General features: G+C 35.5%; 2 protein-coding genes across 3 annotated transcripts; one reads left to right on the top strand and one right to left on the bottom strand.

Annotated features, from left to right (window-relative positions):
• Window positions 1-282: 282 nt before the first annotated feature.
• LOC109050607 (phosphatidylserine synthase 2-like) lies at window positions 283-11,501 on the bottom strand. 2 transcript variants are annotated; one of them, XM_042715096.1, is made up of 12 exons: window positions 10,662-11,501; window positions 8,656-8,757; window positions 7,551-7,633; window positions 4,969-5,030; window positions 4,745-4,885; window positions 4,142-4,192; window positions 3,856-3,969; window positions 3,635-3,753; window positions 3,433-3,547; window positions 3,203-3,348; window positions 1,614-1,799; window positions 283-870 (listed from the first exon to the last, which is right to left on the bottom strand). In XM_042715096.1, the coding sequence occupies exons 1-12, from the start codon at window positions 10,760-10,762 to the stop codon at window positions 711-713; spliced, it is 1,380 nt and encodes a 459-aa protein (XP_042571030.1). In that variant the 5' UTR covers window positions 10,763-11,501; the 3' UTR covers window positions 283-710. The 2 variants fall into 2 exon arrangements, with proteins under 2 accessions (XP_042571030.1, XP_042571029.1); XM_042715095.1 differs by having other exon boundaries at window positions 4,745-4,879; window positions 4,963-5,030; window positions 10,662-11,500.
• Window positions 11,502-14,856: 3,355 nt separating this feature from the next.
• cdkn1cb (cyclin-dependent kinase inhibitor 1Cb) lies at window positions 14,857-16,096 on the top strand. The gene is made up of 2 exons (XM_019068178.2): window positions 14,857-15,502; window positions 15,591-16,096. Exons 1-2 carry the CDS (start codon window positions 15,010-15,012, stop codon window positions 15,650-15,652), a joined length of 555 nt encoding a protein of 184 aa, XP_018923723.1. The 5' UTR covers window positions 14,857-15,009; the 3' UTR covers window positions 15,653-16,096.
• The last annotated feature ends 792 nt before the right edge of the window (window positions 16,097-16,888 follow it).

The following is a 16,888-nucleotide window of genomic DNA, read 5'->3' as shown; positions in this document are numbered from 1 at the left end:
CCCAAAACACTAAGTTTCAGTATGTGATTTCCCTGCAGAAATAAAAACAGCATCAGCATGATGAATGATTTGGCCGTTATGCTCTCACGCACACATTCACGCATGCAAACGGAAAGTAAAGTTCTTCGATTTTGGTCCAGTCACGGCACTGACCTGCATTAAACAGGTCCGAAGAAATGTCCGTGTGTGAGGTGCTTGTGTAACAGGCACGTTTGTTTCATTTAGGATAATTTCATTTAGCATCATAAGATTATTTAATTATTTTATTATTGTTTTTTTTTTATTGTGTTGTTATAGTTCATGCAGGATGTTTGGGAACTATTTCCTGTGCTCCTACCTGCTAAATGTAACTTAAAAATAACGGTTTTATTCATAAATGGCTGTATGTGCACTTCCTCTGTTAGTTCACTGCATAGTGTTCTGCATCGAAATGTTTTTTCCTGCATAGCACCGATCACTAAATCCAAAACCAGAGGGAAAGTGGACCCCCAAAACCTAAACGCCTCACCTATGTAACAGCTACAAAGACACATTTTTCCTAAAATATACAACAACCCTCTCTGTGAGTAGAGAAAATGATGACATCACCTGTCTGGATGCTGCTAGACAGACACCATGAGCGTTGGCATGATCTGTACAAGATTATAAACACAAACGTGTGTCCAGCTGCGATGTGCAGCGCATGGCTATTTGTGTGTGGAAGGATGGATTCATGACTTCCTGTGTCGGACCGTGTCCATACTGCCGTTTAGTTTACTACGGCCTGATGTGGCCAAATTGCTGCCGTCGGCGTGTCCAGGGACTCTGTCCTGCTCCGAAGACCCTTCCTGTCTGCGCTGGTGTGTTTCTTTGTATCGGAGTGTGATGTCACTGTCAATGCAGAAGACTTGGTCAATTAACATGTTAGTCAGGACATCTGAGGTAGGTAGGTAGGTAGGTAGATAGATAGATAGACAGATAGATAGACAGATAGACAGATAGATAGATAGATAGACAGATAGACAGATAGATAGATAGACAGATAGACAGATAGACAGATAGATAGATAGACAGATAGACAGATAGATATGGGTGTGTGTGCACAGTGTAAATGCAATAAAATAAAATAAAATGTAATAAAATATTCATTATAAAAATGAATATTTAGGCTTACTGAAAAATTGGATACTGTGTGCAGTATAGATCCAGTATTATGTGCTCCAGATTATATATACTGTAGCTTGTATATAATGTATCTGTACTGTAGTCAGTTTTTTAACACTATATTGTCAAATCATTTTAAGAGAAAAAGTCAAAGACTGATAACTAGATGCCAATCATGCAAAGTGATGAGGTTGATTGACAAGAAGAATACTGGCCACTTTTACACACACTATTCTTAAAAATAGTAAAAGCGAAATAGTATATACTGGGCAAGTCTACAAGTGAATAGTATGCTAGTGTTCCTTTCTGAACAGAACCTTCATTTTGATGATCCATTTTTACTATTTATCTTCTGATAAAAGGTCAAATTATATTTTGTGTAACACATCCCTTTATTAACAATAATTTACCAAATCAGCAGTTTATATTGTTATCTGTAATTATGTTGACAGAGCTGATTTGCAGGTTACCGGATGAAGAACCGCCACAAGGTCCAAAAGAAGATGAGGACGATTCCGAGTGTCCAGCACTGTGTGACGAAGAAGGGAATTGGCAGCATAATGGTGTTCGGATCGTATTTGACCACGATCAGAAACTCCGTAACAGTAATGGTCGCCACAATCCATGCTTGCTGGCCCAGCTTTTTATAGAATTTCCTAAAATTCAAATGATTCATTAAATTTACTTACTACATACACAGAAAAGAAGGCAAGGCAGCACAGGGGAAAAAACCCTGTTGCAAGTGAGTTGCTTAGCTAGGTCATATTTTAGGCATCATAAGCATATCCCAGCATGTTTGTACTCTCATTCTGACGGTACCCATTCACTGCAAAGGATCCACTGGTTAGTAAAGCCTGATTTGGACTGTAATTGTTTCTCTTGGGGATGTAAACTATATTCAACATTTACAGGGGTTAGTCGTTAATGCAGAATGTCTTAGTTTTTCTCCTACCATGTGCATAAAAATCCCTGGTTGCTTTACCTACTGTTTTTGACAAACACCAAGGTCGTGGGGTAATTTAACTGCTGTCTGAATTCACATGTGAGTTTACAAGAAATCAATTCAAAATTCATTGTTTAAATTGTTTTTCTCCACTGCCGAACACCGTACGGTAACTCGGTAACTGTTGCACTACGCTGTAATTTGCATGCATATACTCAGATGATGGAAAGTATACAAGAACAATATTTCATAACTGCTTCACCACAGAACAAAAAGAAGAAAGAGAAGAAAAGCACGTAAACATTTGAAATGGGTCATTATTATGGGAGCATCAGGTCTGCAATACAATTTTAAAATATGTATTATACTGTATACGGTTATATACATAAAAATATAAACCAAGCAGCTTTGTGTTTACCTTATGTAAATAAGAGGTTGCATTAACTTATTCCTGCTAATCTCCACATTAATGACATCCATAAATTTTGAGAGATAAAACACAAGAGCAAAAACAATTTTAACTGTGGTGTGTATATTTTCTAATTTTAAAACAGATTTAAATAATAGAATATTATTAAATATTAATTCATTCTCATTATTCCAAGCATATGACATTTTATTTACAGCAGACAACCATGTGACTGACTCGCTTCTCCACTGTGAATAAACTGCAATCTGAATCCATGAGTTTTATTGCTAAAGTGACATGTAAATGTATTTTTTTTACAGACATCCACATGAGAAACAGTAACCGTCTGAATAGAGCTTAAGTGATGTAACGCTAAGATTTCTCCAAATCTGTTCAGATGTAGCAACATACTCATCTACATCTTGGATCACCTGACAGTGAATACATTTTCATTTTTTGGATGAACTATTCCTTTAAGCTAGGACGCTGCCTTCGAACAGTGGTTCTCAACCTGTCCACCCCTCCATCCATTATCCAGGTCCCTTTGTGCAGAGTCGCCAATAGCTAACACAAGTAATACATGGATGCCCCGTTTTATTTCTGTTCCGCCGCACTGAGAAATGCTGCCTTAGAAGGTAGCAGCCTACACATACAACAGTTGAGACAGCTCATTAGGATTTGGCAAAGCACTAGTAGATTGTACTTACGGATCATCCATGAAGTCGTAGATCTCTCGCATTGCCACTCCACCCACGTTCACAAAGAAGATGAGCCGCACAAGCACCAGATAATGTTCAGGAGGCATCCACAACACAAACTTCAGATAAAATGTATTCAGCTCTGCCAACAAGAACTGCAAAAAAGCGAGAGAAAAAGACATAATTTTTCATTCCAAATTCATTATGCAGTCATTACATAAGCTGGTCATGTGACTCACCATGAAAATAATACCAAGCACCGCCAGCCATCTTCGCAGATTAGATGCGGGACGCCATTCAAACTTCACCCAGCTGTACGGGGTAAACTGGAAGGCAATACGCTTAATTTTCCCCCTGAAACACAAAATTACATGAACGTCATGACAGTTTAGTGAGTCTGACCTGCAGACACATCATTTCAGAGGTTTACTGTGCTTTTACTTGTATGTTGGGATGTTCCACAATCCCTGCCACTGATAGGGTTTCATGGAAAGCCAACCGAGAGTCTTCATGCCACAGTAAATGCCCAAACTGTTACACATCAACACATCCATGATCCACTACAGCAGGAGAGAGTCATTTCATGAGGACACGTTCTATCTGATCTCTTTAAAGCAGGATGATGCATGCTTCACAGGGAGTATTTGGTGTGTTTTACTCACATGGTCCCACCAGCACTCGGAGAAGTTGGGCAGCTGGTGTTCAAGACTGTACTCCAGGAACTCAAACATCACGCTGATGATCATACACATCCACCAGTCCCTGATCATCAGTGTCTGACACACACAGACACAAACACATGACTAATAGTTTCTAATTCATTTTTTGATGCTGTCTGCTGCTTTTAGACGTGTGGAAGTGCATTCATTTTCCAAACCCAATCATGCGCTTGGGCAGAACAAATCAAACGCTTGCTGATAGATTCAGTTACATCAGATGTTGACTAACCTTAATGTACCAGCCAAGAAAATGGGCAGGAACAAATCCATCCATTTTGTCCTGTTGGGAAAATAATCAAATAATAATAATAATAAAAACTATTATTTCCTGCTGCAAAATCAAACTCAGGTATTTAAAAACTGCATCAAATTCAAAAGTATCCTATTTATTTCAATAAATTTCCCTGGTCTTATCAATTAATCAGTGCATGTCATTTTAAATAAGAACAGTTTTCTTAATAAAAAAATTAAATATTCTGTTTGTTTTGGAAATGCACCAGATTAAAGAAGGTAAATGCTATTTCATGTTGTTCTTACACAGCTGTTTTATGTCTCATATCACACCACACCCTTTTCTCACATTATAATATTTCAATTTAAATCATTATTTCATGTCTATTTATTCATTTATCAAGTAACCACATAAGAGCAGGATGATTTATAGTCAGATGGACATTATCATTACAGAATTTATTCAGGGAAATACAAATGACTGCACATTATCTTTAACATACAGTTATTTGCATAATAGATATTTGACTAGCAACCTTCTATAACACATACATCGGTATTAGTGTCAATAGTGTTTATTAATATTGATTTTAATGCATACCCAGATATTGTGGAAGGGGTCAGCAGGGTGACCAGGGTCATAAATGAGACAGTTTCCACCATAATCTCTTTCAGGAAGAGGGACACCCAGTTTAGGGTCAATGTACTTCATAAACTGCCTGCCGTCATGCACTGTCTGAAAGAAAAGTCAAAATTTTTAATATGACACAATATGGACAAAACATATGTGAAGTTGTGTCGTTGTGGCTGATAACAAACCTGAAACAGGATGAAGATGAGGAAGAGTTCATACACAACAGAAACGCACAGCCAGAAACGCCAGTACGCTGCAAAGACAAACACATATCCATAAACATGATCTGTCATACAAAAACACAAAAGCACTAAAAATACTAATGCACTAATATACAAATAACTCAAATTATAAATCTTATACAGGAGGATTTTTGGGGTTTATGTTGGATGATTGAAATGTTTGTTGTCTGTATCACACCTGAACATTTACAATTCATCTGCATTTGGGTTATTGGGGTGTAGTGAATGAAGTATTTATTGAAGCTTATATGATTATTTTGCCATATTATCAGAAATATTATTTTCCTGGCAAACTCAAAATAGTACAAATAATAAATAAATCTAATAAATAAATACAATTATAGACAATGTATTTTAGAACTATTTTAAAATTACAGAAAATATTTTTCTTTTAACAACATAAAAAATATAGCAATTATTAGGGCCTAATGGTTAGAAAGTTTGACTCCTAACCCTAAGGTTGTGGGTTCGAGTCTCGGGCCGGCAATACCATGACTGAGGTGCCCTTGAGCAAGGCACTGAACCCCCAACTGCTCCCCGGGTGCCGCAGCATAAATGGCTGCCCACTGCTCCGGGTGTGTGTTCACGGGGTGTGTGTGTGTGTGTGTGCACTTTGGATGGGTTAAATGCAGAGCACAAATTCTGAGTATGGGTCACCATACTTGGCTGTATGTCACGTCACTTCAAGCTATTTTAGTGTTTCTGAAAACCATCAGATTGTGACGCCCTTTTGACTATGACTGCAACCATTTGTTTGCATCTACTTCTTTCTTTGATGGAGTCCACAGGCGCTCTTTTCTTTGGGGAAGTTGTGGCCTAGTGGTTAGAGAGTTTGACTCCTAACCCTAAGGTTGTGGGTCGAGTCTCGGGTCGGCAATACCACGACTGAGGTGCCCTTGAGCAAGGCACCGAACCCCCATCTGCTCCCCGGGCGCCGCAGCATAAACACACCGTGTGTGTTCACGGTGTGTGTGTGTTCACTGTGTGTGTGTGCACTTTGGATGGGTTAAATGCAGAGCACGAATTCTGAGTATGGGTCACCATACTTGGCTGTATGTCACATCACTTCACTCACTAAAACAACCTTGCATACTTAACTGGGATTGAAATTTAACACCATTCACTGTGACAGGTAGCCCAATTTATAATCTGTGCCTACATTCGTAGGTTATCGCGTGCCTTTGAGAGGCCTGAATGACCGGAGGAGGAGTCCTTCAATCATCTTTCAGGTTTCAGTGAGTGATGTGTTGAAAGGCCCTGAACAGCTCATCCAGCAAAGCAAGTCGGCCCTCATAACAGCGAGCACAACAGAGAGTGTTTGAAGGAGATGTGAGTCACTGCTGCTATAACAGTATACTGACTGTTACTCAGTGCTGAAACTGTTTTAAACTGTCTCTCAGAAAGCTACTTCAATCAACTCATAATCACCTTTGAATAGTTAGTTTCATTACAAATTTATAAGTAGCAGCTAACTACAAAAGCTATATTTCTCAGGCACACAAGCAATTAAGATTTGCAGTGAAAGCATCAAACTTGAACACAAATTTACAGTAGGGCTGCAAAATGCACATGACCATTCTTCCCAATAAAAACTGTGACTGCAATATTAAATATGACAGCACAACTTGCCCAAAAAGTGTCAATATTTTGATTTGATTATTTATTTTTATTGCCATGTCAGCATCTAAAGCTATCTTCATGGTAAAAACAGAGTTGGAATAAAACACGAGTTACAAAAACAAAAATAAAAACCAAGCAAACAAAAATACAACAGTTAAAATTATAAAAGATTTTTTAAATTAACATGATAAAAAAAAAATCTTTAATATTTTCTGGTAAAATCTTACTAAACATGCCCCTGTGTAAATAAAATAAAAATAAAATAATTGTATTAAACAGAAAGGCTGTAAAATGACAGTAATAATATTTAAGATTTATTTATTGTTTTAATTTCTTTATGTTCAATAAAATGTGCAGCCATAAATATAACTTTTAAAAACTCCTAATCTACATAATCAATTCTAAAATAGGGATAAAATGCAGTTTAATTATAGAACTTTATACTGAAACACAAAAAGAAAACATAAAATGCCATGTACAGACTTCTGGGAACACTAGTGAGTGACTCAAATGACTTGGCGAATCATTTTTATGAACTGATTCATTGAGATAAAGACAAATGAATCAGTCTTCTCAACATGACTTGCAAGGTCCTTGCTGTGTGATGATTGCATCAGCTCACTCAATTGTAATGCAATGTAAAGAACAATAATGTATTTGTTTAGTTACATTACACTGCTAGTTGTTGCAAAGCATGTTACTGGAAAAGCTACGCTATTCTTAGAACAGCTGAGTGACTGTCACACTAAAACCTTGAAACCTGTGGTTAGTCACTACTTTTGACCTCACAATTATAGCATCTCAAAGTCGACATGAAGATGATGTGAAACCTGAGTTAAGCTCAAATCATCTCTGAATAAAGGCTACTGTTCTGACTTCAGTTAGGGTGAGATCATGTAAAGGTTACTGACCTGGGTGAGGACGTGTGAAGGGACCATCTTTAGCTTGCGTTACTCCGAAACAAAGGAACACCAGAATACTGGCCACAATTCCTCTGAAAAAGACAATTTACATAAATTAAAAACAAACACTGGAGAAAATGTGAATGGTTCTTTATGTGCAAAATTCACTGTCAAGATGCCAAGGTGTTTCTAGGACGTTGCTCAGCCTCAAGTTCTTCCACAAGGGAAAAAATATCTATATTATTGAGGTCAATGGCTACCGGCAACTTGGTTACCCACATTCTTTAAAATATCTTCTTTTGTCCTCAAAAGAACAAAAAAATCTTGTACAGGTTTGAAACAACTTGAGGATGAGTAAACGACAGCATTTTAATTTTTGGGTAAACTTTCCCTTTAATAATATACTGTATATATAGAGAGAGAGGAGAGAGAGAGAGACAATACAATTAACACTAATTGCAAAATATGCATATTACACACAAAAAAAAAAGTGTAATTTAAATACTTTTTTTTAATTTAAGTAGAATGAGAGTGTAGGAAAACAACACTATGTCATTTGCAGTGTTTCAAGGGAGTGGGTGAGTGATATCATTATGAGGAGTCATTATGAGGCTATTTGTTTGCTACAGTTCTCTGATTGGTTGGGAGTCACTGCTGAATCATGGGTAATGTAGTTTTTCCACCTCTTCTCTGAGTTCTTGTTTTATAGGTTGCTATTTAGTTGCTGTAAGTGGTTGTCTAGTTTAAATACTTAGGGGTTGGTTCAAAACTTGCAGGCACTACTAATAAAACTACACATTGCATTCATACTGAAATACTTGCTGCTCTTCCTTCTGATAAAGTTCATATGCTTTTGAGCACAGTGGGTTAGTCTGTGACCTGGACTTTGTGATCAGCAGCAGATGTCACACATAATCCTGTTAGTCAATATAAAGCATGACACTTGGGCCAAGGCCCTCCCAGCTATAGCCATGTGTCATTTCTGTCCACATCAGACCACTTTAGCTTCTGCTCAGGAGGTAACAATGGGCCTTATTCTCTGGCACTGTGAACTGTATTCTGGTCTCAATGCTAAAGCTAAAGCACAGGACACACTGACTGCTTGCAGGCTTACCTTTTAGTGTTGTACGCAGTGTCATGTGGTGTTTCCTCCAATAGTGTCACATAAACTAGAGCACATGTCAGGATGAACAGCACTGTCAGAGTATGTGCCCTCCTGCAGAGAGAAAGATGAAACAAGAGTACAAAGCTTGCATTCAAACGTTACTGGCAGAAGGTTTTTTTTCACATTCAAAAGCTGCTGAGCTGGTATACAGGTTGATCATAAACACAATCACACCTCAACACACACACACACACACACACACACACACGGGGAGGGAGGAGACATCAGTGCTGTTTACTACAACAAATCCAGTTCTTGGAACTGATTTTCAAGGGGCATTTTGACCATTAAGAGGTCAAGTATTAAATCTCAAATATTATGTCGGTTACCTATTTAAAAAAAAAAAAAAAGAAGAAGAAGATAGTTTTAAATAATTACAGATATATTTTTAAAGCCTTTTAATTGAGAAAAGCATAGCATTCAAAGGTATATTTCACCCAAAAATTTAAGTCAAGACAAAATATATATATTATATATATATATACAATTTATTTGCTTTTTGTGTGATCTATCCCTATAGGCTTTACACTTAGACAGCCTAAACCAAAGAAAAACAATTTAAGCAAACAATTCACAATAGGTATTATTGGATTATTACAATTATTATTCATATTAATATAATTAATTTATTTATATTTGTACTCTGATTTAGTTATTGCATTAAAAATCAGAAATAAAACAAAATTGTTCCTGAATATTGGTTATAACATCCCAAAACAAAGTAAAAAAAAAAATCAATTTTTGCGTCAAAAAACAGAAAATTGGTTCTAAATGTGCTATAATAGAAAAATGTTGCATTAGTACTATTGGATTTCTATTATTATCATTATCAACGACAATAATAATTTGTTTTATAATTGTAATCTGATTCTAATTACTGCATTAAAATAAAAAATAATAAAAAAATAAGTTCGGAATATTGGCTGAAACAGTCCAAAACAAGACATTTCATGCAAACAATTAGTATAAATGTTACTAGATTATTATTAGTAATAATATTATAATAGAGATGAACAAAAACATTATTATTATTATTATTATTATTATTATTATTATTATTATTATTAAAGTAATTTGGGATTCTTTTGTATATTAGAAATCTATCAAACGTCATACTTTGGCCAGTTTTTGACTCTATACAGTTTGTGCATATTATAACTAACCTAGAGAGAAGAGTCCAGATTTAAACTAATGTGATAATTAACATATAAAAACTATACACTGATCTGTCATGGTTTTCTTCCCTATAGCTCTGTGTATAAAAGCCTAGGAGTGAAAGAGTCTCATCCACAGCACCATCTTAAAGCCTTTAATTGATCGAGTATCATTCTGCTGAGGTCGCAGAAGAGAGAAAAGCCGAGCAAAGCTGTAATACTACAGAACAGTCCCTAGACATCACACAGCAGTTCAAACGTTTGGGATCAGTAAGATTTGTAATGATTTTTAAAGACATCTCTTCTGCTCATTATGGCTGCATTTATTTGATCAGAAATACAGAATTAGAAAAAAACAAGAATATTGTGAAATATTTTAGCAAATTAAAATGGTTTTCTATTTAAACATACTTTAAAATATCATTTATTTCTGTGATTTTTCAGCATCATTACTCCAGTCTTAAGTGTCACATGATCCTTCAGAAATCATTCTAATATGCTAATTTATTATCAGTATTGGAAACGGTTTTGCTGCTTAATTTTTTTTAATTCTTTGATTAATAAAAATGTAAAAAGAACAGCATTTATTCCAAATAGAAATCTATTTGTAACAATATACACTACTGTTTAAAAGTTTGGGGTCAGTGATTTTTTTTTCATCTTTTTGAAGAAAATAATGCTTTTATTCAGCAAGGATGTTAAATTGATAAAAATTGCTAAAGAAAGACAATTAAATCCAAAGGCACAGTCAGCTGATAAACATAATAATCCATTAACGTAACATAAGAGATGTGAGCTCACCAGAAGAATGTATTGGTTCCATCATCGAACACTTCACACTCGGACCGGTCGGTTAACGGGAGATCATCAGCACCCGACCTCTTCCACTCGCCTTTAGCCATCACGGCAGAGCTTAACTAAACCTGACCTAAACCTGTGATTTCACTGACAACTATCTAAACACAACACACGCGAACCAAACTTGCCTTAAAACAACACATATATGACTTCCAACCTAAATTTGACCAAACACCTGTGATATCAAACTGAACTAAACCTAGCTGACAGATGAACTATCTGTAACTCAACACACCTGTCAAATCAAACTGAACCAAACCCAACAGACCTGTGCTGAACTGGCTCAACCCGACCCCTAACCCAACATACCCATACCAAACTAAACCTGACCAACATTAAAACTCAATCCTCACTAACCCAAACCCAACTCACGTGCGCTGAGATTTAAACCTGAACTAACTAATCCTGAATAACTCACTAACCTAACCCAGCATAAACTCACCTGAACTAATTAAAACAGCGCATCTGCGCGGAGACTTAAACCGTGAATAAAACATAAAAGAACTCAAATCACGGTGAGCCACAGGAGCTCGTGCGCGTCCCGCCGGTAACGGAGCGCGAGCGCAGAAACCGGGTCAGCAGTCGCTCATGGACGCGAGGTTTTAAAAACCGGCAGGGAAACGACCTCTACGAGCTTCATGTATGAACGCAACGCGACAGCACCATCCTCTGAGGACCAATAAAACGATTTTACAGACTGCGGCGGATGCGCGCACCCACCTCTAGTGCACTTCAGAACAATATAATCATCCTAAGGTCGCGCGGCATGGCGTCATTTCCGCTCATCCCACAGGCGGCGTCACAAATTTGTGTTTGTGGTCATCAAACCATGTGCACTGTATGCCTCTCTGTTCTGCATCCACAATCAGTTACACATAATTATATGTATTTATTATTTATTCTTTATGTATATGCATTTGATTATGTAACGTGATACGATATAGTTGTAGGTGTAGAAAAGCTTTGCTAATATCAGCTCATGCACAGTGTTGGAGAATAACTAATTACATGTAACTAAATTTATTACGTAATTTAATTACAAAATAAAATTTAAATGTAATCTGTTACAGTTGCTGAGAAGAAAAAGGTGTAATTAAATTACAGTTATGAAAATGTTAATGATTACAAAGGGGTTTACATCTGAATATTTTCACACACATACAAATTTGATTGATTTCTTTCCCAAATTGTATTGATTGCTCTAAAATATGAGACACCAGTGTTTCAAGAGTCGAGGACACAGAATATGACACATGCTTATTTGATAACTGTTTATTTCCTCTTTTGGTTTATGTATGCTTTATTTATTTTTTTAAGATTAACTGTTTTTTTCCCAAAGCATTATTAGATGGCAGTGTTTTTTGTCATAGCTATGCAAAGATTTGATTTCAAAAACAGTATCATAGTACTATTAAACTATATCTTATGCTTTTAAATCTTTATTTAACCTCAAAAAGATCTCAAAGTAGAAAGAGGTGCTAAAGTCGTATTCTGTTGTGGCTGTGTTTTCAGATTAAATTATTATAATCTTAATTCAAGCGATGAAGGATTCTGAAAGTCTAACAGTAAGTTGTTGAGAACTACTGCAATGTTAACCCTGCCTGCTATAAATGTTTGATAATGATTAACAGTTGAAAAATGTAGATAAGTAATCAAATGTAATCGGTTACATTAGTTTAATAAAGTAATTGAAATAGTTACACTACTTATTACATTTTAATAACTTGTAATCTGTTACTGTACCTATTACATTTCCAAAGAAACCTTCCCAACACTGCTCACACTAATTATACTAGCCTATTCTACTTTTATATATAGGCTACAATATATGTTATACACATAAGTTGAGTGCACAAACAGTCTTTTAAATAAAGACTAACAAACGTTTCTTTACAGGTTTGCATATAGGATGACGGATTATGCGGTGTGATGTAAATGTTTATAAAATCATAAGAAATTTCCATCACATGATCACAGGAAACATTCTGAGACACCAGTGCCTTCCACAGTATGAGGAAAGTACATTAAACCAGGAACTAATAGACAAGACTATCATTATTATCCATACATTATGTAAGCAGTCTGTTTATGCAAAACACATTATCTCCTGCTAAGTGTATTAATGGTGTTTACAACTCTAAAAGCCTTCACAGAAAGCAGTCAGCACTAATACAGCACTTAGTATTTGTTTAAACTTAGTATTTGTGCTTAGCACACAGTGTAAACATGTCAGTGGTTCTCAGTAGGGCACAGTTCCCTTATTTATAATTGTAAGTGTTAAGATGTACTACTAAGCCTTAACTCTCTCTCTCTCTCGCTAATAACTTCCTGAGAACCAGAGGGGGAAAAAAAGTTTTGTGAAGTGTTTCATTGGTTGGAGCATAAGAAACAACTGGAGAAGAAAAAGTTTTGAAAAATGATATTTTATTCTATGTCCTTTGTAGTAGAAGTTATAAAAAAACAGACTTGAAAAAGCATGTATAGGCAAAAATACATTTCATTCACCAGTCAGTTTTTAAGTTTCAGCCAAACTTTGTACAAGGATGATTCTCAATGTTATGATATAACAGAATGATTTGATATACTACTGTACTTTATGGAATATGTGTGTAAAATGTCCATAAAAAATGCTATTTCCACTCTATACAATGTATCTACACATTGCATTTGTATATTGTTCTTGGGGCAAACCATAATGAAAAAGAAGTGTTTTCATTTTCATATGAATATCTCATATTTCATAGGAATATTGATCTATAATTTCTTTCCCTGTTGACTTATTGCGTTTCCCCAAAATTATCATATTTCCAGAAGAGGGCTAATTTTGATCATTCTGTCAATATCAGTCATTTTTAAAGACCAAGGAGAGGAAGTGTTTATGATGAAGCTTCCAAACTTTATATATCTCTAAAAAGCCCTGAATGTGCTCTGTACAGAACATCCAGACTCAAATATAATGTCCTCTACAGTGTACAGAGGACAGAAGTCCTGGGTCCCAGGAGGATGTTTGCTTGTTGAAGAGTAAGATTGCACCGAAAAATTCAAGGTATTTGTATGTATTTGTTAGACTCCAATTAAGACTCATTTGTCCACTAGACACACAGGTTACAGATTATAAATATGATGACTGAAGCCAACTATTAACAAGGTCGTTAACTTCCTATCTGATCTCATTTAGATTTGCCTCAAAGTTTGTTTAAAGTACTACTAAACTGTGGTCAAAAGGGGGAGCTGTTGCACTATTCACAAACACAAAGTGTAACTACTGAACGGTTTGTTTTTTTAAACTACGGACTCAAGATTCATGAGTTAATTTTTATACAAGATTTTCAGCCCTTGTATGGGGAAACTGGTTTACATTTTTATAATTTTAAGTTTCTGATTTCATAATAATATAAATTAATAAAGGTCACATTAACACTGAACTGGAAGGTTTATACCGGAAAGTTATTTTATAAATTATTAGTTTCTAATTTCATACTAAAAGTTTAGTTTTACCTTATTGTTTTTTTTCCCTTGTCCAATATTTTAATATTAAAATATAAATGATTATGTCTTTAAAAACGTGAAATAAACACGTTGTTTCAAAATGTAAATAATTTATACGAATATCATCATAAAATAATTTATAGTGAAGTTACTTGTTGAACAAAGACAAAACAGTGTCAGTGAAGAACGTGTTAGAAATAAATATGAGACAATTTTATGAAAACGTTTTAAAAATCGAATTAAAAGCTACTTGAATATATTTTTTATTGTTTTATTCCAATCAGACTGTCAAATTAATTTTGTAGCCTATATGACTTTGTATATGACAGACAAACTACAAATATTCTTTAGAAATAGCATCTAATTTAACACTTTTTGTTAACTATTTGATGTATTGGATTATAAATATTGTTTAATTAGATTGTTGTAGTTATTTTTAATGTAGGCCTATTTCACTTCAAGTGGTGCAATGTGAGCGGCGGGAGAAAAGGCGCTGAAATTATACATTTAAACGAAGCGTGTGGCAACGAGGCACAACCAATCACAGCTGACTACACGCGCGTCTAGCCAATCATAGGCGAGTAGAGGCGGGTCTAGCAACAAGACCAAAAGAGTTGGAGATGTTGACCAATAGGAGCGGAGCATGCGGTTGTACACCGCAGAAGCGCAGGACTTTAAATCTGACGAGATTAAATCACGGCCAGACCTGGAGCTTTACGGTTTATAACGACGTGTGTTGTAATTCACACTGACCTTTTTTTGCCTATAGGAATTTTCACACTAAATTTGGGCACTATCGACGATGTCTGCCGTCCTGCTTTCCACCATCGCCGGGGAAAGACTGACCCGAAGGAAAGCCGCTCCTCAGAGAAGCGCGGACATTCTCCCGCTGCTGAAGCACACACAAACGTGCCGAAATCTGTTCGGACCGGTGGATCACGACGAGCTGAAGCGAGAATTGTCTTCCAAACTTCGCGAAATATCTGAACGAGATCAGCTGAGGTGGAACTTCAATTTCGGCGAAGGGCAGCCGCTGGATGGGGATTTAAAATGGGAGGAAAGTCGAGCGGAGGACTGTCCGGAGTTTTACAGAGAAAGCTCTGCCCTGTCAAAGAGGCCTTTGATGGACTTTCCCACGACAGAAAATATCACACGAGTTCTCCCAAAATCTGGGGGTCCTTCACTGATAGTTTTGAACCAAAAGAACCAGCCAAACAAGTGTAAACGGAGAAAATTATCTCGCAAAACAGTCGCTCGCGCCCAGACGAAGAGACTCGCGGACACGCGCATTACAGGTAAACATTTATTCTACGTTAGTCATTTAACAGAACAATTTCAATATACAGTGTTCATGTTTTTAATGTTGTGAATCTTTTCTTCTAGATTTTTATGGAAAGAGAAAGAAAAGGGACCGCGTCCGTAAGGAAAGCAGAAACATGGAGTAAAACACGTCTTCTGAAGAAGAAGCAGTCACAGAGTGGTGGCGGGAAAACGCCGGAAGTAATGACGTCTCACAGTCTGACTCACGTTCTTAAGTGATAATGTGATTCTGTAATAGTGTTTATTCACTGCTGTTTGTGTGATTTAACCGTATAGGAGCAGCTCTGGTTGCTCTTTACAGTGTACAACTGATAAGTAACTTTAAATTAAAGTCAGGACAAGTAAACCTATTTATTGTTGTCTAATATATATATATATCAGCATGTGTATATTTTGTAATGACCAATGTTATTTATTCATTGTTTTTTCACTTTTACATGTCAAGTGTACTTTGTGGTCGAAAATGTAGCTTCTTTTTTTTTTTTCTTCTTCAGCAAAATCACAATCCCGAGCCATATTTGTCATTGTTGTAAAGAAGTTCCTTTAATAAATGTGTACATATAAACTTATGTTGTGTCTCATCCAATTTGTTTTTCCAGCCTGGTAACGATATAATAGTTAAAATAACAGGTTATTGTTCTCAAAACCTTTATAAACATGCATACACTATGTAGACTGGGGTTTTGTGAAACTGAAAACCACAACTATTACCAAGCATCTTGTAGCTTTACAGTAAGAGCACACATCCAGCATAACAGTATTATTTGGGCCATTCTTAAGTAATAATATTTGAGCTTTGTAATTAAAAATGAATATTTTCTGGTTAACCTCAGGAACAGAAACTTTAACTTGATAACACAATAGTATGCAAATTATGTAAAAGCACACTGAAAAAAAAATAGGTGTAGAAATAGATTTTACATAGAAATTGCTAGGAAATTTCACAATTATAAAGAAATGGCAAGTAATACATTGAATTTGACTTGTATTATCTTGTAAAACACATTCCAAAAAATTAAAAATATACAGTGCAAAAGTTGGTCATTGCTTAAGGGTCTCAACTAATTTTACATAATAGGAATAAATGAGACAAATATATTTATTATAATTATTATATTCTATTATAACTGTTAATTTAGTATTGAGGTATAATTATAGTTTTTATTAATATTTTGGATTATAATTATATTTTGTTTTTATTTGAAGTTTAGTAATTTTAATGTGTTTTGTCATTTTTAGTAGTTCTTTTTATGTCTCTATAGTTTTTATCAAGTTTTATTTCTGTTTTATTTTTACTTAATTTTGTACCTCATGTTAAACTAAATTAAAATGAGAAATGTTGTCTTGGCAACTAGATTCTT

Source organism: Cyprinus carpio, chromosome A25, assembly GCF_018340385.1.
Source record: "Cyprinus carpio isolate SPL01 chromosome A25, ASM1834038v1, whole genome shotgun sequence".
NCBI lineage: Eukaryota > Metazoa > Chordata > Actinopteri > Cypriniformes > Cyprinidae > Cyprinus > Cyprinus carpio.
The sequence above is the reverse complement of the archived record's forward strand: the minus strand, read 5'-3'. Positions and strand labels throughout refer to the sequence as shown.

Coding starts and splice junctions, on each gene's coding strand:
- cdkn1cb (XM_019068178.2), top strand. CDS start 15,010: ATGTCTGCCGTCCTGCTTTCCACCATCGCCGGGGAAAGACTGACCCGA. Junction 15,503..15,590: donor CGCGGACACGCGCATTACAG/GTAAACATTTAT, acceptor CTTTTCTTCTAG/ATTTTTATGGAAAGAGAAAG.
- LOC109050607 (XM_042715096.1), bottom strand. CDS start 10,762: ATGGCTAAAGGCGAGTGGAAGAGGTCGGGTGCTGATGATCTCCCGTTA. Junction 8,758..10,661: donor GGAACCAATACATTCTTCTG/GTGAGCTCACAT, acceptor TTCTCTCTGCAG/GAGGGCACATACTCTGACAG. Junction 1,800..3,202: donor TACGACTTCATGGATGATCC/GTAAGTACAATC, acceptor TTTGAATTTTAG/GAAATTCTATAAAAAGCTGG.